Raw genomic sequence first — 23,275 nt, 5'->3', positions numbered from 1 at the left:
AGAAAAGATACTGCCAATGATCATTATGGAAGGAAATGAGACTCTCCTTCCAAAATACATTTCTCCTCCTCCTCCAATTTCTCTCCAGCTTTGTAGGCCAGGAAGCCTCCAATTCAAGGTAAAATACCTGTACAAAAATTTTCATTTACTGTTATTTTTGATATTTAATGTACTGTATTTGTTATGTTTATATGCTTTAAGGGGTATTTCCAAATTCTAGAGCTGTTAACTTTGGGTGAAAGGTCAAGAAAAAGCATTTGTAAGTGTAATTTCTGGGCCTCAGAACCAATTATTTTGCATTATTTCTTATGGGAAAAATATGTTGTTTTAGAACTTTTTGGTGTTCCAACATGAATTTGGAACAAATTGAGTTTGACAACTGAGTTATCACTAGTCCTATATTTTAGTATCAGACACAATACTGAACTATGCATGCAAAAACGTTATTGGCTTTAAAAAACACCTAATGTGTAAATTACTTTTTGCTACAATTTGTCAATTCCCATTTACCTCAGGAAAATGTCAACTTTTTGGGTCACAAAACCACATTATCTGCACTTCTTCCAGGAAAGGAAGAGCCATCACCTTTGCATGCTGTATTGCTTCTTTGGGTGATCATTAATTAGGGTCTCTCCCCTAACACTTTTCACCTTCATTGCTCGGTACCAGAATTGCACTTGTCATGTGCTTTACTAAAGATTTCTGATTTGCCTGGACACTACTGGCAAAGTGCGTCAAGCAAACCAAGTTGCCTATCTACCCTTGCTGAAGATCTTTGAAGAGTCCCACTTTGAAGGTGGCTTGCTACCTTAAAGATCAAGTCTTTTTGTGAGCAAACCTAGAAACCAAACCGGAATTGAATGCTATTAGAAAATTTTAAAAGGGAAGGTGGGCACTCTGGGCAGACAACCAAAGGCACCTTGCCAATCCTTGGTAAAAATTAGCAATGCATTTCTACCTTTAGGTGACATAACCTCATGGCAAAGGCACACTACTTGACACAAGTAACAGGGAAGACTTCAAGTAAACGGAAATTTAATCATTTTTTTTGAAACTTCCCGTTTTGAAAGTCTTAGGGCTGTTTTAAAATTCCACCAAATAGTTCATAATGTCAAAATACAGTTCAAATGTTGGACACTTCATCTTCTCATTAAATATAACCAAGGCAAAATGCCAAAGTATTGGGAGGCAAAGACTACTCCACTTTGCAGAAACTAGTACTGTAATATCAAAGATCAAATTTACATCTTTTAATTACTAGGGAAATTTTAGGGAACATGAAATGACTAGAGGAAAGAAAAATCTACAAATTTTACAAGTCTGTAAGCTTTTTCTTTTGTTGGTACCAGGGCTTGAACCCAGGGCCTTTGCACTGAGGAATGCCCCCAGTCTTTTTTTTGTATTTTGAAACAGAATCAAGTAACTAAGATACTTGGGCTGGGCTTGAACTTTTGATCTTTCTGGTTCAGCCTCCCAAAGTGCTGGAATTACAGGCTTGTGCAATCACACCTGGGTAGTTTCTAGGTTTTTGAGGCCATCTACAAAACCTGATTCACATATACACACATTTGTAACAGAAAATGCTCTAACAGTAATCTACAATATAAACAAGTCCTTTTACTGCAAGGACAACACTGATGCTACTTAAGGTACTGGTATAATAATACATGCTTGAAAGCATATGAACTAATCCTGTACTGGGAGCCACAAAGTATTCCCAAATGTAATTTTTAGTGACAATATATTCACCTAACAGTAAACAGTAGCAATTTTTTTACTGTGAAAATACATGTCATTAGTTGTAAAAAGTTCAACCCTAAACTCTAAGGCAAATGTATTGTCTACAGAAGCCAAGTTAAGTGCTTCCTTCATGGTATCTATTTTACTCTACAAATAATCTAAGTATCCATCAAATTTTTCCTTTGTTTCAATGTTTTAAAAGACAATGTCATGTTATCATGAGAATCTACTTTTAAGGATAATAAAATAAGACTGTAGGAATTCATAACACTTAATTTTGACACAGTCAAAATTTAACTATTGGGGGCTGGGGATTTAGCTCAGTGCCACAGTGTCTGCCTGGCAAGCGCAAGGTCGTGAGGTACCGGGGAAAAAAACAAAACAGAACAAAAACAAAATTTAACTATTAGCCTTCAGTGACAAAGCAAACAAGTCATCACATTCCTCAGGAAACACTTATGCACACAGTAAAATGATTCAAGTTTATTTTTATATAACAGATATTCAATTCCATGAACAATTGCAAACATCACCTTTATTAACATTTAAATATGGTTCTGTAAACAAAATTAGCAAAACATCCTAAGATTTATAAAAATTTTAAGAATATGAACCTTATCATTTATGAATATATTTTTAAAAAATTAGAAGCCAGTAAATGTAGAAGTTGAAGGAGAAGAGAAAAATGCTGACAACAGATTATTTGAATTGTCCTCTTCCCAAATATCCAAAACATTGCCTATACCACTGTTTTCAGTATAGCTTGTAAAACCCAAAAACTCTGATTTCTCTTCACTAGTCTGAAATAAATCCAGTAGGGACTGTACCGGTGAACTACAAATTTTGTTTTCTTCTTGAGTAATAAGAAATTCAGTCCTTTTCTTATCTGATTCAGCATTTGGCTCCAGATTTTCTTTTTTATTTCGTCCTAATAATATTCTCACTTTTCGGCAGATCTTGTTAGAAGGTAAATTATCCACATTCTTGATGTCACATTCATTGAGTTCCTCAGGAGGATGACAGGATGGAATTTTTGTGTTTACTGTTAGGTGTTCTTTTGAACTGTTTGTTGTTAACAGACCAGAATCATGACCAAATATTGAATGAAGATCCTTTTCCTTTAGATCTTTTGCGGGAAAAAGCATAGTATCTGACTTTTGTTTTGGATGGGATACATTATTACCCATTTTGAAATGAGAAACTTGTACAGATGTCTGTAAACTACTAGGACAGTGATCTACCCTTAGTGCTTCTAAGTTATTTTCATTTATAGTTAGTTCATGTTCACAAATATCAAGAAGGCATTCCTGGTTGTTTTTTTCACATGGAGGTAGCTGTGTAAAATTCTGTTTTGTGTCATTTTCAGCTGCATTTAACATGGAACATTCATTAATCATTTTCTCATTCAGTCTTTTCGATTCATTTGAAGGGTAGGGGATGGGTTCTGAAATAAACACAAGCTGTTCTTTGGGTTCCTGGGTTTCTTCAACCACAAAAGTTTGCTTAATCATTTGTACATTATATTCCCTGAAATCTTTCTGAGAAATATGTTGTGGTGCTAGTCTTTCTTTTGGTTCAGTCTTTTTCTGCATGTTTGAAGAAACAGGTGAAAGGGATCCAACACTGTATTTTATTCTTCATAAGGAAAAAAGAGAAAGAAAACATTAACTGCTACCAAACCAAATTTGTTAAAAATCAGTAAAAATAAAGTATTTAAGAAATGTATTTAACTTAAAAATATAAAATAACAGATATCTTTAACATTTTGCAAATTTATACAGATGAAAAACTCTAGTGTACTTTTCAGCCACTTTCTTCTCTCTCCTAATCATTATCTTGAACTTGGTGTTTGAAACTGATCAGGTAAGCCAAGGAAACAGTATTATGAGATCTGGGCCTGCCCTGAATTTTTTTATTTTGCTGAAAAATTTGGTAACACCTTACTCATTTTCCTTAGTAATGTGGTAAATGAGTATTTATTGTAAAACCTAAGGCAGAAACACACATTTTTTAAGAATAAAATATTTCATAGTAATGTTAGAAACTTAGTATCTTTATACTTTTAAATATGAAAAATGAGTAATTCTTCAATTTCAATCAAATATTTGACCTAAAACCCTTTGGTTCATGGGGCAGCTTGACATTTGTGGGATGCTAGCTTGTAATTAGAAAATCCTACATTATACACAAGTACAAGAAATTTTAGGAATGGAACTAGGAATGGAACCCAGGGGCAATTTTACTTCTTATTTTGACAGGGATACACTAAGTTGCCCAAGCTGCCCTTAACCTTGCACTCTCCCCATCAGTATTCTAACTGGGGTTACCGTCATGCCCCACTATACCGAGTTTGCCAATTATGGTATATATGATAGATTAACAGTGAGTACTGGGTATGGTGGTGCATGCCTACAATCCCAGCACTTGGGAGGCTAGGCAGGAGGAACACTGTGAGTTCAAAGCCAGCCTGGGCTATACAGTGAATTCAAGGCCAACCTGAACCAGCAAGACCCTATCTAAAAAAGCAAAAACAAAACAAAACACAAAATAGTGAGACATACAATTTACCTCACACTTCAACCAGAGTGGTTAACTTAATGTATGTGTTTGGTTTATACGTTCACTTAGGTTTCTTTCGTGCCTAGCCTATATGAGGCCCTGGGTTCCAGTGCCAGCACATGATTGGTGGGAAGAGGGTTCCCTTGAAGAAATGAGTGATTAAGAAACAAAACTCTAGGCTGATATGGCTTCCTCTTTTTAGGTCCAGAAAAGCTTAGGAGACTGTACCCATAGGGAATACTGGCAAAGATAAAACAAGGAATAACAAGCAAATATAATTACCAATCAGAATTTTTTTTAGAGTGATTAGGGAACTGCAGGTTCTTACAGTAGTCTATATCCTATTGAACATTCTAGTTGTAAGTATATAAAAGACTTAAGAAATTTTAGTTTTATAGCAACAATAATCAGGACCCATTTTGTCAATGTGTAGTTACTATACAATGAGCAGCAATAACTTTAGTAATAAACAGTAAGTATTGTTAAGCATAAATATTCAGTGAAAGTATAAAAGCTCGTATGGCTCACAAGACCAAAGATATTAACTATATTAAAAAAAATTCCACAAACTTTTTCTAAACTTGTCAAGCAGACTAAAACTAATCTAAACTAAGTACCTTTAGTAGTAAGGAAGGAAAGAAGTTCTTAGCCATATTTATATTCTCAAACTACATACCCTTTCTAATAATTTAACAGAATTTAAAGCTTTGGTTGATAAATTACCTTTTCTTTTTGGGTGTATCTTTTTCAAGTTCCACAAAATCAAAAACTAATTTTGACACAATATCATCAACAACTTGATAACGGTTACTCTCTGCAAAGTTTCTGTGCTGCTCACTGAGAAGGTGCTAAAACAAAAGGACACACCATTAAAATTACATTTTTAATTCAACAGATCCTTTTCATTCCCATGATTCCTAACATTTTCTTTAAGCTGCTCTGTCCCCACTAACATTTTCATGCCTCTAGTTTCCCAATAACTACCAAAAAACCCAAACCAAGGCAAAACCCCACCAAAACATCAAAAGTTTAAAAGCCACAAGGAAAAACCCAAAACAAAAAACCATTTACTAGACTTCTAAGTATGTAAGAAGTAAATTACTTCTGAGAAAACACAAACTAATTTTCAGTCTTCCATTTTTCAGTGAAAGACATCAAATACTAATTTGTGGTTCCAATCAAAATGAAGGGCCATTATCAGACAAGGAAAGATGAAGAAAAACAACACTAACATTTAATATTCAAATTTACGTGTTTGCAAATATGTAAGGAACACATCTATCACTATACTACTTCATACATTTACCACTAAGTTAGGGCTTATAGAATATTCAACGAAGTATTAAAATTAACATATAAGAATCCAAAACACATAATAGTCTATAAGGAAGGCTAAAAAACAACAAAAAAACCCCCTGCAAAACCACATTAAATGGTATGAATATTTTTAAAAACAAAACTTATAAGTGAAGAAAAACATTTGAGAATGAGCAAACTATCTCAATTATGCAACACTTACAATGGAGAACAGAGAAGTTGCTCTCTATGTTAAAAGTGACCAAAAACAAAAGTAACCAAGTTCATAACACACTAGAGTTAAACTCATAGGAACAAAGTCTTTCTGAATGACTTCAGATTAATGCTGTCATTTCTCATCAACTGATCAGAAACCTGTACCAAGATGACAATGGAACCTTGTTTCCTTAGCTTCATCTTAAAATTTGACAGTCTGATTTCACCTCCAAAACCAAAATTCTCTACTGGTCACAAAATTGTAAAATTTTCTACATACAAATTACACATCCTAATAATGTAAAAAACTGAGAAATGACTAAAATTTAAAAAGGAATACAAAATCTGTAAGTACAGATTCAGTTCATATTCTGGGAAGGAAAAAAATCATTTATCAATATAAACTATCTCTAATTTTTATGTAATTCCTTTTTTTGTGGGAGAGTGAAGGTCTCACTATGTAATCCAGGCTGGCCTTGAACCTGCAGCTAGGATTACAGGTGTTTGCTACCATGTCCAGCTGCTCTATTCATACTTAGTTGTTCTTATTCATCCTTTAGGTCTTCATTTAAATGTCAGGTTCTCAGTTGGGAATCCTCTGACATTCTAAATTAATTCTAAATTAACTCATTTATTTTCTACTTACTTTTTGGGATTGAACCCAGGGCCTCATGCACCTGTGCATCCATTCTCCATTGAGTTATGCTCTCAACTGCTCCTCTGTATTTATTACTTTTGTACTTTATACCTTTATACTTTATGTTACCCACAACACTTGCAAATACATGTTATGACTATTTTCTCTGCCTGACCATAAGATGTATAAAGGTAGGGAAATGTCTGTTTTGTTTGATTTATCTCCAGTACTGAAAAATATTAAATGAGTCCCTTGGCAAGGCAGAACCAAATCATTCTGAAACTTAAGATTAAAAAACAAAAACAAAAAAACCCCAAGAAAACAAATACTTTCTTTATTTTTAATAACTAAGAAACATGAATGAAAAACTCTTAAGAGACACGATCTTAAATTTCATTCCTAACATTTACTTCTACTAAATTTCCTTCCTTGTAGCAACCAGTGGACTGATTTTTCATTTTTTTTTTTTTTTGTCCCAGTATTTTCTAAGCATTAAATCAGGATCAGAAACCACTATTAGGCGAAACATCCATTCTAGATTACTTCTGAGATATTTCAACTGCTGAGTAAGTGCAACTTTAAAGCAACTATACTTTTTCCTTTACTATATAAAATATACAAGAAAATCACGTAACAAATACTAATGGGCTTTAGGTCATTACAAAGTCTTAAGACTATAAATCTTTCTAAGAGTATGAAGACACTTTTTTATTTACTGAGACTAGGTCTCGCTAAGCTGTGTAGGCCAGCTCAAACTACAGTGTTCCTCTTGCCTCATCCTCCCAAATGCTGAGATTACAGGCATGCACCACTACGCTCACCTTCTATTTTAAAAGTTAACAATTCAAATAATAACAGCTAACATTAATAAGCATTGACTTTGCCCAAGGTTACATGGACAGGAAGCCAGGATCTGAACCTGCCAAACCTGGATCCAAACCTCCCGTTCTTTTCATCAGCTTAAAATTGTAACAGTTTCCATCTTCAGAATTCTCTTTATTCCACATGCCCATTCATCTACTTTATTTCTTTCTACTACTTTGAAGAATTTCTACTTTCCTCAATTATTCTATTAATAAATAATGAGCAATTTTTAAATTGCTTATGCCCAAAATATAGCCACCTTGACTTGCCATTCACTTCCACAGGTGATCAACCCAGACAAATCCTCTTCCCCCTACCTTTAAAAAACATCCATGATTGGGCCACAGCTTAAGCACTTCTATCACTGTTCAGCCTAGGCCTCTACCAGGTGTTGAGCTCATCTATCAGTTTAGGGCTTTTCCTCTTATTTTAATACCTGCATGTCTTGTTATCTCAGTTCTCCATTCAGACGTCATCTATCAATCAGGTATCCTATTTTCTAAATACACAGCAACATCTCCATTCTTGTTTTCTGTTTCTTCATAGCACTGTTCTAATATTCTCTGTATATACTCAATATATACTCTAGATACTCAATTTTTTTTTTCCTTTCTCTCTTGTTCCACAGAATGTAACTTTCGTAAGGGTAGGGAACTGATTTTTTTTTTTTTGTCAAATGCTATTAGCCCAGCACAATGATTAGTACACAGCAGGTGCTCAGTCAATACTGAATGATTAAAATTATTTTTCAGTATTTATTTTCTTCCTTTGTGGTTTTTTTTTTTCTTTTCTTTTTCCAGTACCGGGGATTGAACTCACGACCTCGCCAGGCAGGAACTGTGCTGCTGAGCTAAATCCCCAGCCCCTCTTCCTTTATGTTCTTAAAATTTAAAATATTCTGGGCTGAAGATGTAGTTCAGTGGAAGGTCTGGGTTTAATCCCCAGCAGTACAAAACAAAACAGAATAACCCAAAACCAAAAAATAAAAAAGATGTAATTGTCCAGTTATAAACCATAATCAGATGAAGCTAAAGTTTAAACAGAAAATATATTCACAGTTTTACAATCAGCCATCCCTAAATATTAAATCACATTTACAGTTTCAAGGTCTTCATATTTCTGTAAGCAACATTCACAATATCCTTTTTTTTTCTTCTCTTTCAATGGGATTTGAATTGGGGTTCCACCACATTGGTCGCCATCTGTTTGGATTCTAGTGACAGAAATACATGGTAAAAAAATTAACTGGTAAACCTGAGGAATAATTTAAAAAATTTATTTTTCTAACCCATAGTACACAGAAGCTGCTATAATTTACAGAGACTTCTATCAGTAAATACTTTTAACCACATTTCTTTTTAAGAAATTTAAAAGCAAACTAAGAATGTAATCAGTATTCTGGAGATGGCTCAAGAAAAACAACATTTTTATTGTCTGGAAATGTTAAGTCCCCTCCTCAAACTGAAGTGTCTAGATATAACCTACTTAAAACAGATTCAGATGTCAAACTTAGCTTATAGGCATCAAAAATACATAGTGGCAAGTACGCAGAATACTTATTAGAAATACACACCACCACCACCACCACCACCGCACAGAATGAACCATTTTACATGTTGGTCTGTAAAGAAAGTATTACTTGAGATGGTAATATAAAGAATATTCTTTCTGAAAGTAAAGATTCAAACTAACCTTAGTTTAACCTGAGTTTGCTTTTGGATGCTAGACGGCTTATCTGCATCAAATGGACTGCAAGGTTTCTGAACAGAATAGTTTATTATAGGCATATTGGCCAGCTGAAGATAAAATGGCCTATAAAGTCTAAAAGAATAAAAAAAACCACCATGAGTTTATGATGAAAGAAAACAAGTCTTAAAGCCTTATATTTCAAAACCATACAATTCATGAAATCTTGAAAGAAATAGAAATTGGGTAGGGTTCAATGAACCTTCAAAGAACAATCTGTAGACCTAATTTTAACATTTAAGAAGATTTTAAACTGCAGTAAAATATACATAAAATTTACTATCTTAACCATTTTAAGCTGTACAATTTCAGCACATTTAACATTCACAGTGCTGTATAACTATTACCACCACCATCATCCATCCCCAGAACATTCCTATAGCAAAAAATGAAACTGTGTCCATTAGTGGATCCAAAACTCTTTTCCTTCCTTCATCAGCTTACAAATTTTTGTTATTTTTTTAGCTTACAAACTCTTAACAGTTCTAACTACATATTCCTCTTTCCCCAAACCCCTGGGAACTATTAGTTTACTTACTCTTATGACTTTTACTATTGTACATGTGTCATGTAGTTGGGATAATGCAGTATCTTTCTACTCATTAGAATGTCCTGACATTTCATCCATGTTGTAGCACATTCAGAATTTCATTTTTTAAGTTTTTTTTTTCCCTAGGACAGTGGCACCCTAATATATGAAGTAGCATTTCACTGTGGTTTAGGTATGCATTTCCCTAATCACTGGTAACACTGCTTCTTTTCATTTACTTGTTAGCCATTATATATCTTTGCAAAAATGTCTATCCAGCATTTTGCCCATTTTTAAATCAGGGTATTTATTTTGTTTTTGTTTCCCCATGTCTCCTGTGTTTGGAAGGCAACTAGAGCATACACGCATAGTCCTCACTTTAGTCCACTGATGAGCTCATGGCTGATTTGCTGTGAGGAGGTGGGGCCTGGTTAGAGGCCTGCCTCTAGCAGTACTATCTGGGGATGTTCTCTCTTGTCCTGGCCCCCTCCTTTCTCTGCTTCTTGGCTGGCACAGGATGAATAGCTTTCCTCTGCTAGGCTCTTCCACCAGGTGTTTCTGCCTTAAAGCCAACAAACTTTGGCCTAAACCCACTGGAAACTGTGGGCCAAACAAACCTTTCCTCCTTTAAGAGTAGTACTTGGTGTTGAATAAGGTGTCACAAAGACAGAAAAGTGACTAATACAGGTGATTTTTCCTTTTGATTTGTACGCAACATATCCTGGATATTACTCTCATGTAAATCTCTTCTCCTGTTCCTGGGGTTACCCTTTCACTATGTACTGTATTTTGACATGTAGAAATGTGTAACTTTGATGTAGATTGCTTTGGATGGTATTGATCAGTATCTTAACATTAATTCCATTCCATGAACATGGGATATCTTCTCTAGATACCTTTTACTGTTATCTTCTCTAGATCTAATTTTATATTTTATTTTTTCTTAACAGTAATACATTTCATTAAAAAAAGCATTTAATACACTTTTGTCACTTCAATAAGTTCCCAAGAGAATTCATATATGTCCAAGTGAGTAAGTGGAAAGTTGAAAGAAAGTAATTTTCCCATTCTAAACTAATCTATGGCTTTCACTAAGATTATTCTACAGTATTTCACCACTGTGTAGATTTTTGGAAAGCTACCACAGTAGATACTACGTTTAGATTTTGTGTTTCTAAACCCTACCTAGTATATGTACGTATTTAAATAAATACAGTACTTTTTAGTAGTAGTTCTAAATCACATGGTACTGCATTCAGCCAGACAATGATTATTTGAAATACTCAAAAAGGAGTTAGTCTCATGATTGCCTTAAACCCAATACTTTGAAAATATATTTACATTATTCTGAAATTAAATTCAGTGTGGGAGCAAAAATGAATCAGTGCTACATACATTTAGCATAAGGGACCTTAATGGAATGAATGGAGATAGCTAAATATCTAGGAATTTTCTCATTTGATACTGTAATAACATACATTGACTTTAGATACTTACTGGCTTATATCTTCTACTTTTACAAAAGGCTTTTTGAGTCTTCCTGCTTCAGAAAATAGAAAACATGACATTAGGTTAACTATAAACTCAGGATTCTTCTTCTAAATAAAACCACTGTGGGAAAAAAAATTGCCCCAAACCCCAAAACAACACACGTTTTAAAATTTCAAGCCTCAGATGAAATATTTTCCAAATATCACTCTATTTTTGCTCTTTTAAAAAAATAAAAACCCTACAACCATGTATTGCTGTCCAGTAATAACATAAAGGTAATCAAAACAATATGAACAAATGTTTTACAAATACTCCCAGGGCAAACCACTTGGATAGCTACATTTTTCACATTTTATCATAACTGCCATTGCCACCACTTCACCTCACTGCTGTCTTTTTTTTTCCAGTACTGGGAATAGAACTCACAACCTTGTGTTGGCCAGGCAGGCGCTGTGCCACTGAGCTAAATCCCCAGCCCCCTTCACTGCTGTCTGAAATCACTGATCATTTCTAGTTGGAGACACGTTATAGTACAGTAATATTATCTCTTAGCATAATCCAACCCAGTGATTTTCTTGTGTGTTTTAGAATGAATTTGCTCTGCATAATCTACTATAAGGTTCATGTACTCATCAAAATCAATAGCACAGCACTCTCTCTGCATATTCACACTTGCTCATAGAGCCACACATGAATCCAGGATCTATTCTATAAGTATTTGAAGGTGAGGCTGATGGGCTACACCATCACCTCTGTACTTTCTGGCCTCAACCTTGGTATGCCATGGCAGAATCTCACAAAGAGAACATCAACTACCACTTGCTCTGTCCATATTCTGAGATTTTTAAAGTGAATGGAGCTCCAGGATTTATGAGAAGGAACACAAATTGAAACAAAAAACTGCACTTTTATTTTCACTAATCTGATATTTAACATTTGCAATTATAAAAACAAACAACAAGTCACAGTAGTATTAACAGTGCCAGTAACTTTGACATCAGTAAAAAGAGCAATTATTTTTCACATCATATAAATTATACAAGTATCTCAAAGCATTATTTATGTTCATCACTTTAAAATTACAGCAGCAAGCCAGATGTAGTAGAGCATGCCTGTAATCCCAGAACTCTGGGAAGCTGAGGCAGGAGGATCATGAGTGAGAGCCCAGCCTGGGCAACTAAGACACATGAGACCCTGACTCAAAATTTTAAAAAAACGAAAAAGGGCTGGAGATATAGCTCAGCCCAAAGGCTCTGGGTTCACTCCCTAGTGTGGAGGGTCGGGTAAGGCAAAGAGGTATACATCAGCAATTAGAATCAATGCTAGAACTTGTTTTTACTGTTCAATAAAAAGCAAGTAATCACTATTTCATAATGACTACTTTGATAGACGAATTCCAATGTAACCAGTTTTCTTGATCATCTGTTGATTAAAAACAATGCTTTAAAAGATATTACTCTTGGGGAGGGAAGGGTGATATAGGCTTCACAGTGTCATAAAAGCCCATGTTCTAAAAGTGACCAAGAAACTCCTAAATAAATAAAATCACTGACATGATTTTAGCAATTGTTTATATATTACTTGTTTTCTAGAAGCAAACTAAAAATATTTATGGATATTCATATACTTACTTCTTGTTTTTTGTGTTCCAATATTAACATCTTTCCCCTTAAAAAAGAAGACAATAAAATCACAAGGTTTGAAAGTATAGTGGAAACTGTAATGGCAATTGTTCATTACTCTCAAGATTAAAAAAATCTTGCTTTTAAAAATCAACTCAACCATAAAAACAATGATCATTTGATAATTACAGATTTTATCCATTGGTAAAGAATTTAGTAATACAAGCTCAGTTTTAAAATAAAACTACAACTACCTGACACTTTATATAACTATTTTAGCTTTCTTAGAAATCAATCAATATGAAAAAGTTATAGTTAATGAAATAATCTAAAACTTTGTGTTCATCTGAACAAAGGAATTAGTGAAAAATTTGCTTGAGTCTGTCAGTTCAGATCAATGTCAAATATATACTATAAAGGAATCAGTGTTCCTGATTATAGCCAAGAACTATAGGCAATATTCAATGCGTAGCTACCTAAAGCTAGCAGTTAAAACTCCCATACTAATCTCATCTTTGTCCCTAGAAGAACAAAGAAAAGAGTCCCAGGGGTCAAAGAATAGCAATGGAACCTTTGTTTTTTTCTTTCTTCTACAGCTCTGCCCCAAGGTTTGGTCCCAGTTATAAAGTGTAGTTCTAAAGTAGCATGGGCAGCTAAAACTGAGAAATTTCAATCAGGAAAAACTGTGAAAAGGTTTTTGTGGGGTGAAGAGGAAATCTAAGAAAGGAGTAAAGCTGGAGATGGACATCCCAAAAGCCCTGTTTATATAAATCAACCCAAATGCTGGGCTTAACAAGTCATATATGCTAAGGACAGACCTAAGGCAGACAGCAAAGGCTTTTGAAAGTACAACTAAGATTCAAAACACTGACCAAACCACCATCAGAAGCTACCCACAAGATGTTCCCAATGTCAGAAATATCAGAGAAATACTTGGAAAATGAAAGTAAACACACTTAAAATTAACATAAAGATGAAAGAGCTCAGTAAAAAAACTATATTGGGAGTTATAGAAAGTGTAATTTTCCTATTCAAAGATCAAGTGTCATTCTCCCAAAGAACATTAACAATATATAGCAAACTACTTATGTCTTCATTAGTTTGTATACACTGTTTATGACATTTATTTTCCTTTGGATGTCAAGTCATGTAAGAAATGAAAAAAAAAGGGTACCGCTAAAGCATGCTCTGGGAAAGTCTGGAACAAAGAGAAAGTTAAGAGATGAGAGAAATTCCAGGAGAGAAGTTCAAGGAAGGAATGGACAATAGTTGGGAGAATGAATATAATCATTATCGAACAGATTTGGCAAATTGGTCAGGATTCATTATCTTTTAAGTAGAAATTGAATGAAAAATATAAAAATAGAGATTTGAGTAGTAGAGATAAAAAGGATTATAAAGACTGGACAGTAGATAAGAGATGTGGAATCAAGGGAGATTTTATTGTTTTTGTTTTAAAGGGTGGAAAAGGGTTGACTCTGCAGTGTCACTTCAAAGAAGAAAAACATACACAAAATTTAGAAACATGCACATATTCCAGAAACTTATCCCTGGGATAGCCTAAGAGGCAATAATATTTTCTACTGGGTCGGACAACTTTTCAGATACAAAAACACAAAAAGCAAACAATCGTCTTTGAAAATTAAAGAAGACAACATACCACATCTCTAACAGAAGTACTTGATTTCTTGAGTGAGTACAGCTCTTTTTTCTTTTGTTCAATGTAGCATCTAATATCTTTATTTAAAAACAGAGCTTAACATTAGCAATTTTACTTGTGGAGTTTAACAGAATAACAAATTTAAGAGAAGGAACTACCATTACACATGTCCCTTATTTCTAAGATTTTCACTATACAAACTCAGAAAGCAAAGGACAGAAATGAGTACTAATAGAAGTATTATAGCAATATAATAAAATCTTACCATCAATATGAAGAATTTTTACTCCCCATGATAAGGCATTTGATAATATACTATTCGAAGGAATAAGGTCCTGTTTAAAAAAAAAAAAAGGTATGATCTGGGAAAATTATTATTTATAATGAGTTTTCCCCCCCAAAATTAAAGCTTAATGCCACTGAGGTGGTGGTTATTCATAACAGGCTTTATGAGTTAAAACAGCAATGAGCACATTGTCTTTTGGCATTTCTAAAAAAAAAAAAAAAAAATCAATCCCATTTAATATATCCCCAATTTCTTGACAACTTAATGCATGCAATTTCAAAAATTTCCAGTAATATTTTAGAAGGCCACAAGATGGGGATGTCTCTCCATGAAAAGCAGATTCTATTTTTTTGGAAAATGAGATACCTGTGCAGTTTAGCCTTTCCTTATTAAAAATGACAGGAAGATGAGGAATTTCCAATTTTTTAAGAACAAAATATACACTGTTATTTTTAAAGTTTCTACTCACATGATCCTTGATGGCTTTTTCAACTAATAATTTTCCTCTGCTTAAACACATCTATTGAAAAAGTCAAGAAAAGCAAACACAAAAGTTATAAAGTAGTAATTCACTGGAGGAAATGTTAGTTAAAATAGGTAAATATATGACTGAGACTCGAGAAGTCAGTTGTAAATTCTATTCACAAAAAACAGGTTTCTCTGGAATTCTGTATTTACAATAAAGACAATTTACATTTATACACACTATTTTTACAGGTTATTTAACTTTTTAAATATCATGAAAAGTAGCTGAAAGCTATGAACAAAAATTAACTTTGAACTAATCACGATTGTCTCCTTGCTTCTAAAACCTTTTAACTATGTAATACATGCCTCCTTTGATCTCTTCTCCCTTATCTTTTTCTTCTATGTCTCTTTTCTCAAACGATTGCCTTGTACCTCATTTTCCTACTTGTTCCCCCTAATTCTCTAATCAACTGAAAAGGATATTTTATATTTTTGTTTTTGAAACAGGATATCGCTATATAGTTCAGGCTGGCCTTGAACTCACCATGTAGCCCCAGCTGGCCTCAAACTTGCAGCAATCCTGCTGGATTAGCCTCTGAAGTGTGAAAAGGATATTTTGAAAATGGGACCACAACACAGTGAATTCAAGGCCTGCCTGAACTACAAAGCAAGACAGTGTCTCAAAAAACAAAAACACAAAAAAAGGCAATTACATTTCAATCTAAAATTTAGCAAATTGAACATTATTTATTTATCTCTTCCCGTCTCTACAACCAATTATACCAATTTAATTTGTCCTTTGTATCTTCCTTTATTGGCAATGGATTGATGGTAAAAGAAGTGATGTCAGGACTTCTACTAACAGGTTGGCAGGATTTTTATGCTAAAGGCCAGACACATTTTAGGCTGAAGCAGGCCATATATTTTCAATCAAGCTATTGACTTTTGCCTGAAGCTCAAGCACAACCACAAGTAATATTTACACAACCAGGTATGGTTATGTTCCAAATATTATGGTTATGTTCCAATTAATATTTACACAACCAGGTATGGTTATGTTCCATTTAATAATGGACAATTGAAATCTACATGTCAGAAATGATATTCAGATTTTTCCCCACCATTGGAAAATCTAAAAACTATGTTTAGTTTGCAGGTCATACAAAAAAACAAAGCGGGCTAGATTTGGCCATTTTGCTCATTCCTACTCTGAAATTTTTTTTTTTCAAAGTTTCCTATTTCCTCTTTAAAAGAATGACCTGCTATTAACTGTTCAGTTGTAAATTACTCTGAAAAATACAAGCCATCTCTATGTGCAAGGTTATACTTTAGGAAGCAAGGTATAAATATAGTGAACTAATAAAAAGAAATCACCTAAAACAGCAGCCTTGAAAATTAGAAAGTCACAGATATGTGGCTTTATAACTGCTCTACAAGTGAACTCTGCTACTACCCTTTAAAAATCATGAGGTCCTCAGGCCACAGCATTTCCCAGAGTCTCGAGGCATATTGAAAAGACTTACTGTGTCTGGAGTCTTAAATGAACTTCCATCATGACTGGGATGAGGTGAAGTGGTTTCTGCAGCATATGCAGATTCTGGACTCGGTACAGGAGAAATTCGACTGAGTGTTTGTGCAAATTTTGCTTCCTTTTTATTTGAAATGAGATAACTGATATCTTTGCTGAGAAATTCTTCAACTCGCTACAAGAAAACGAAGTATTTTTAAGGAAATCATACCAACCATAAGGTGTTTCACACAGTAGGCACAACATAAAATTTCAACTTGATGCAATTTAGTATCTTGTAAATTGGTGGTGTTTTATGCTGTACTTTTCTTTTTTTTTGGGGGGGGGGGGCTTTTCTCCGGTACCGGGAACCGAACTCCCAACCTTGCGCTTGCCAGGCAGGCGCTTTGCTGTACTTTTCTGAACCTGGAGTTCTAAGTATAAGAGTTCCAGTAACAACACTATATATGGCACGTGTTAGACATTACTTTTTTTTATTTTAAAGAGAATAAAAAAAAGTGATACAGAATTTCAAAACATGATAGGAAATTAACAATGGTTGTTATATTACATATTGTTATCTTCCAAGTACTTGCTCAGATTACCAGATACAGGCATGCAAAATTGATCAATTAGGCATTAACTGTTCCTTTCAATAAACCAACAGAAATTCGTAGTACAATTATCTTAGCTATCTTGTGTGTCTGTGTATATATATGTGTATACACATACATATATATATATGTATACACATATACATACATATATGTATTTTTCCCCCCTCCTTTCTCCTTTTTCCCATTCTAGTTGTTCTTTCCTTTCGAGCAGTTTCTTTCCCTTTCCCAATATCTATTGCACCTTTCAGATTTCATTTAGTCTTTCAGTTTCTTACACTAGGGAGACAATGCAATGTTCACACGTGTGTCTGATTTATTTTACTTATGAGTATAGTTTCTAGTTGTATCAATTTACCTATAAAAACCTTGAGTTTATCTTTCTTTATAGCTGAGTAATACTCAATTGTATAAAAACACATCTTTTTTATTCATTCCTCAGTTGATGGGCATTTGGGTTGTTTCCAAGATTTAGCTATGACAAATTGTGCTGCTATAAACTTGGGTGCACACATCATACTGCTGTGGTATGATGTTTTCAATTCTTTTGGAAAAATAACCAGAAGTGGAACAGTTGGATTAAGTGGGACCTCTAATCCCAGTTTTTTGAGGAATCTCCACACTGATTTCCACAGTGGTGGTACCAGTCTACACTCCCATCAACAGTGAAGGGTTCCTTTTTCCCCAGTCTCACCAGCACTTGTTATTGGTTCATTTCTTGATGATAGCCATTCTTTCTGTGGCGAGAAGGAATCTCAGTGTTGTTTTAATTTGCATTTCTCCAATGACCAATGATGCTGAACATTTTTTCATATATTTATTTGCCATTTGTATTTCTTTATCTGAGAAGTGTGTAGTCATCTCAGATGTCCCTTTTTTGACTGAGTCTTTGAATTTGGGGGGGGGCTGGTTTTTAAAAATTCTTTATATGTTCTAGATAGAAGTCCTTTGTCTGAAGGACAGTTGTCTAAAATTTTTTCCCAATTTGTGGGTTTTCTTTTTACCCTGTTGGTGATTTCTTTTGATGTGCAAAAACTTTTCAATAAGATGAGATCCCAGTTGTCAATTCTTTGAAGTATTTCCCGTGCAGTTTAGTTTTTGTTCATGAACTCTCTACCTACCCGTCTTCAAGATTTTTACCTACTTTCTCTTCCAGTAGACTAGTGTTTCTATTTTGACATTCAGATCTTTGATCCATTTTGACTTTAGTGCATAGTGGTAGACATGGGTCTAGTTTTAGTCTTTGGCATGTGGAAAGCCAGTTTTTCTAGCACCATTTATTACAGAAGCTATCTTTCTTCCACTGAACATGTTTGGCCCCTTTATCAAAGATAAGGTAGCTTCAGTGTGTTTGTAGCTGTGTCTGCATCTTCTAATCTGTTCTACTGATCCTCAGGTCTGTTTTTTTATCCACTACCATACTGATTTTATCACAGTAGCTATGTAGTATTATTTCAAGACAGGGATTGTGATGTCTCCTGCCTTTCCTCTGTTGTCCAGGAATGCTTTTGCTATTCTGGGTCTCTTCTCATTTCAGATGAATTTTAGGAATGTTTTGTCTAGATCTGTGAGGTATACTAATGGTATTTTGATAAGGACTACACCAAATCTGTGTAACAAACATTATTCTTAAGGCTTTTCATCATACTTAATGTAACAAGTCTAACAAATCCATGACACTAATATTTTATTTTTCGGAGCAGATAACTTAAAAGAAGTTGCTTAAGATTATACCAGTAGTAAATAAAACAATCTGAACAGATAGTCTGACTCAAATCTACGATAAACAGTAATGTTCACTGGAATTTTCTGCAGTGATGGAAGTGTCCTTTGTTTGCATTATCCTGTCCAAACTGTCAGATGGCCACTGAGCACTTAAATAAATGTAGCTGGTATGACCAAGTTATTGAATTTTTAATTTGAATGAATGTAAATGGCCATATTTGACTACTTTTCAACATGGCTCTAAATCATTAAATTAGAACACTTTTTCCACAGTATTACTGGAGGAAAGGAATCTTTACTCTCATGAGCAAGACTAAAGACAATTTCCTCACTAAACTGTTCGCAAACAACTGCTTAAATCCATGAATTTATAAACATATGTGACAAAAATCCATGTCATTAAACACTGCCCATATACAAGGTCAGGAAAATTAAAATAGAAAAACACTATATACTAAGCAGAAGTAAATTATTAAGTTATTAATCCTTAATATTCTATCTACATAAATGGGAGGTTTGTAAATTTTTTTTTGAGACAGGGTTTTGCTACCCAGTTGAGGCTGGCCTCGAACTCAACTTTGTAGCCCACGCTGGCCTTGAACTCGCAAGGATTCTATTGCCTCAGCCTCCAGAGTGCTGGGATTACAGGCGTGTGCCACCACGCCCAGCTTGTGAAAATATTTTAACACCTATAGCTACAATTTCCATAGGATCTCAAGGGCATTGTTAAAAAAAAAAAAAAAAAAAGTAAAGCGAAGTTTGTAACAGATAAATTTCATCTAAGCACTACTCAGACTTGGATGGTGAAATATGATCTTCACTAAATGCGAATCATTTTTTTCTGAGCAACATTCATGTTTATTTATTCCAGATTCCAATTCATACAAGGCTGGGTAGGAATAGAAATGACACAAACATATCATATACTATGTTCACTTTCAGAGCTATGAAGCCCTGGCAATGCCAGAGGTTCTAATTTTTCCAAACAAACCCAATTCCCTACACATTTTATTGATAAAATATAAATAACCTAAAACTTAAATCATTTTAAGTATGTACTTCAGTAACAATGAGTACATTTGCAATGTTATGCAACCATCCATTTCCAGAATTTTTATCATCTCCACTTGAAATTGTTTCCACTGAACAGTAACCTTATTCCTTTATCTACTTAGCCCCTAGTAAATTCTATGTTGTCTCAATAAACTTAGCTATTCTAGGTACCTCACTGCTATGGTTTGAATGTTTCCCCTAAAACTCATGTTCAAATTTAATGTCCACTGTGAAGTATTAAGACATTGAAAACTTAGTGCAACTATGGAGGTTTGAAGGCTAGAACCGTTGCAAAATAAGTTAAATGAAGCTGTTAAGGGCAAGGTTGGCCATAAGCCAACAGCATTGTGGCTTTATAAAAGGACAGATCTAGATTAGGATGATCTGCCTCACTCACCTGGTCTACCAGGAGACCACAGAATCCCCAACAGCATAAAGGACCTCACCAGATTCAGAGGCCAATCTCAAAACTTCCTAGTAATACTAAAACTTAGAAGCAAAGTTTCTTTTTAGTTCACTAGGAAATCTATAATAAAACCTTTTTAGTGATACAAATGGTGTGCTAGAGACTGAAATTTAAGACCCGGGCAATGAACATTCTTGACTTTTAAAGGAAAGATAGTGGTTGGTAAAATAAGAATTTTTTTAAAAAGAAAAAAGTTAACCAATCAAATTTAACAGAAAATCTTCAAATTTGGGAGAAAATTTAGAAAGTATGCCCTCAATATGCTCACTGAAGTATGTCAAACTGTATTAGGCTAAAGACTTAAGGTTCCTTAATAATTATGTATGGCAGAAGAAATTCAAATGCACCTTGCATGCACCTCCTGAACTGCCGTAGGGATGGGAGAGAAAAAGAGAAGAGGGCAGGGGAAGTGGCTGCCCTCGCCACTGTATTGTTGTTTTGGCCACAGTTCTTTTTTACAGGCTTTCCACACTGGACTTCTGAACATGACTTTTCCTGGAGAAGTATACTGCTAAAAACACAAATCTAATTATCATTGATTTAGACCATTAGATTCAGGGTTAATTGGCTATCAATCCATGTGAGAAAGCTGTCCAACTACATTCAACAGCTAGCCTGTGATTGTTAGAGGAACAGAATTGGGATATGCTGCATTACTCCAGGAATCAGGAGGCTCATAGTACTCTGACTGGGCCAGTCAACTTTTCTGGACCCCAAGAACTTCATTTCCAAAATGAATGGCTCTTTACTCATGTCTAATGCCATTCACTTTTTTTTTTGTTTTTTTTGAGACAGGGTCTCGCTATACAGTTCAGGCTGGCCTTGAGCTCACTTTGTAGCCCAGGCTGGCCTTGAACTCGCAATGATCCTCCTGCCTCAGCCTCTGAGTGCTGGGATTACAGGCGTGCACCACCACGCCCGGTTGCCATTCACTTTTGATAGGTGGCAGTCAATATAGTGGCAGGCCTTTAAACATGACCTTTAGAAATGCAGTTATAAGGTTACTGTGATAAATGCGACTGGTATTACAATATTTTAGTTTAACAAAATGAATAGCAACGAAGTAAAATAACTTTTCAAAGATGGACTTGCCTGTTTGTTAATTTCCTAATTATCTAGTCAATGTATAATGTAGAAAAGAAGATTTAACTCTTAATCTTAGAATTCTTCACCTAATATTTAAATCTCAATTCTGTTCCTTTAATGACACTGGCATTCACTGAGAGTATCTCTTAAGATATATGTGATACTCAACAGCAATTTTAACTCTGTGGGTGAACAGGTTTTCTGTGTTCTGTAATAACAAAGGATAGATACAAAGGGGGTTTAGAAAAATTTGTTAAAACTAATGGATTTCTTATCCCTTCTTTTGGGGACTCAATCCCGTGGCATGGTGAATGTGCTTCCATCTTCAAATGGTTTTTCATAATGAAAAACAGCTGAAAAAATTTAAGCTTGGTGCTAATAGACGGCTCCTTATAAATATCCCAAAATTAAAAGTTTAAATGATTGCATATCGGTAAGTAGTTACAAATTTTAACTTTTTGGTCAGTGTATAGTTTTCACTTACCCCTCCTAGGTCCTTTATGTCCTTTTGGAGTTTTTCAGATATGGTGACAGAAGGTAAGTCAAGGTAAAATACTTTTCCCCAGAGTGGCTTATATTTGGATTTTTCTGATCTGTTATTACTTTTAAGAGATTTCAGAGATGATCTGTTCTTTTCATTTTTGACTTGGATTCCACCTGTATTTAAAAAACCTTAGATTAATCATTTCTTACAGATGAAAGTTTTCGTTTTAAAAATATTTTAGAGCAGGGTGTGGTGCACGCCTGTAACCCCAGCACTCGGGAGGCTGAGGCAGGAGGACTTTTGGAATCCTCCCGGACTACAAAGTGAGCTCAAGGCCAGTCTCAACTTCATAGCGAGACCCTGTCTCAAAAAGACCAAAAAAAGGGAAAAAAAATTACGTAATAATCGTATCACAGGAAGGAAGAAATCCTTATCATTACACCAACTTAAGCTATTAACATTTAAACCATATTTTGTTACTACTACTTAGTATAAAAGCAGAGTGCCCTACTTTTTATTGGAAATTAGCAGCTGAATCAGCAGGATGTAGTAAGGCACAGAAATATATAACCTTTCCTCAAAGCCTTTAAAATGTAAACTCCATGGAGGTATTTACTCTATTTCTCGAGGATCTGGTATTCTGCCGAACGCTCAAAATTGGTGCTTAAAATGTTAAACACTCAGCAACACAAGCAAACGTATTGAGAACGACTTAGTTCTCAAGGGCTGGCGACTGCTCTAGTCCAATTAAGAACTTAAAGGTCCGCTAAGGACTATGTCACCCTTGCATTATTTTCACCGAAAACACCTGGGATACAATCCACTGCTTTAAACTTTTAGAACACAACCCGCCTTTCAGCTGGTGGCTACCTGGGCACGCGGAAGACGTGCGAGGCCGAAATGTTTTACCGAATGCAAAGATTAACAGTGGAGCTGCGCGTCTGTTTTCCTGTTTGCGCGCCAGGTGGGAACCAACTACGGGTGCGTCCCAAATACCTGCCCCCACTGCGGGACGGAAAGCAAACACACTCCGCGACCACAGCCCCGTCCCCACGGTGGGCGCCCGGAGCGCGAGCGCCGGCGGAGGAGGGGCTCACCCTGGAACGGCCCTCTGCTGTGGATCCTCATGGCGCCGCGGTTCATGGCAGCCGCCCGGCACTACATGCTGGGTCCGGGCGGGCGCCGCGCCTCACGGCGGCGGGGTCCAGCCTTCTCCGGCCCGGGGA

The 23,275-nt window shown here is 35.1% G+C and overlaps 1 protein-coding gene and 1 pseudogene across 3 annotated transcripts; both read right to left on the bottom strand.

The window, feature by feature from the left end:
- Positions 1-2,203: 2,203 nt before the first annotated feature.
- Dbf4 (DBF4 zinc finger) lies at positions 2,204-23,269 on the bottom strand. Of its 3 annotated transcripts, none has more exons than XM_005387976.2 (12): positions 23,147-23,269; positions 22,050-22,222; positions 16,638-16,817; positions 15,116-15,166; positions 14,626-14,695; positions 14,361-14,437; positions 12,710-12,746; positions 11,085-11,130; positions 9,005-9,133; positions 8,411-8,525; positions 5,023-5,147; positions 2,204-3,375 (listed from the first exon to the last, which is right to left on the bottom strand). In XM_005387976.2, the coding sequence occupies exons 1-12, from the start codon at positions 23,190-23,192 to the stop codon at positions 2,385-2,387; spliced, it is 2,040 nt and encodes a 679-aa protein (XP_005388033.1). In that variant the 5' UTR covers positions 23,193-23,269; the 3' UTR covers positions 2,204-2,384. The 3 variants fall into 3 exon arrangements, with proteins under 3 accessions (XP_005388033.1, XP_005388034.1, XP_013371498.1); XM_005387977.2 differs by having other exon boundaries at positions 11,085-11,127; XM_013516044.1 differs by lacking the exons at positions 22,050-22,222; positions 23,147-23,269 and having other exon boundaries at positions 15,116-15,179; positions 16,638-16,720.
- Positions 11,589-11,863, bottom strand: LOC106148917 (annotated as a pseudogene).
- Positions 23,270-23,275: the final 6 nt, after the last annotated feature.

The sequence above is a fragment of the Chinchilla lanigera genome, unplaced genomic scaffold (genome assembly GCF_000276665.1).
Source record: "Chinchilla lanigera isolate Chin_1 unplaced genomic scaffold, ChiLan1.0 scaffold00031, whole genome shotgun sequence".
NCBI lineage: Eukaryota > Metazoa > Chordata > Mammalia > Rodentia > Chinchillidae > Chinchilla > Chinchilla lanigera.
The sequence above is the reverse complement of the archived record's forward strand: the minus strand, read 5'-3'. Positions and strand labels throughout refer to the sequence as shown.

Bases quoted from the DNA above. Each gene is read 5' to 3' on its own strand.
- Dbf4 (XM_005387976.2), bottom strand. From the start codon at position 23,192: ATGAACCGCGGCGCCATGAGGATCCACAGCAGAGGGCCGTTCCAGG. The intron at 14,696-15,115 runs GTGAGTAGAAAC...TTTTTTAAACAG, and splicing joins AAAAAGCCATCAAGGATCAT to GACCTTATTCCTTCGAATAG. The intron at 12,747-14,360 runs GTATGTTGTCTT...TTCTTTTTTAAG, and splicing joins GTACTTCTGTTAGAGATGTG to GGGAAAGATGTTAATATTGG.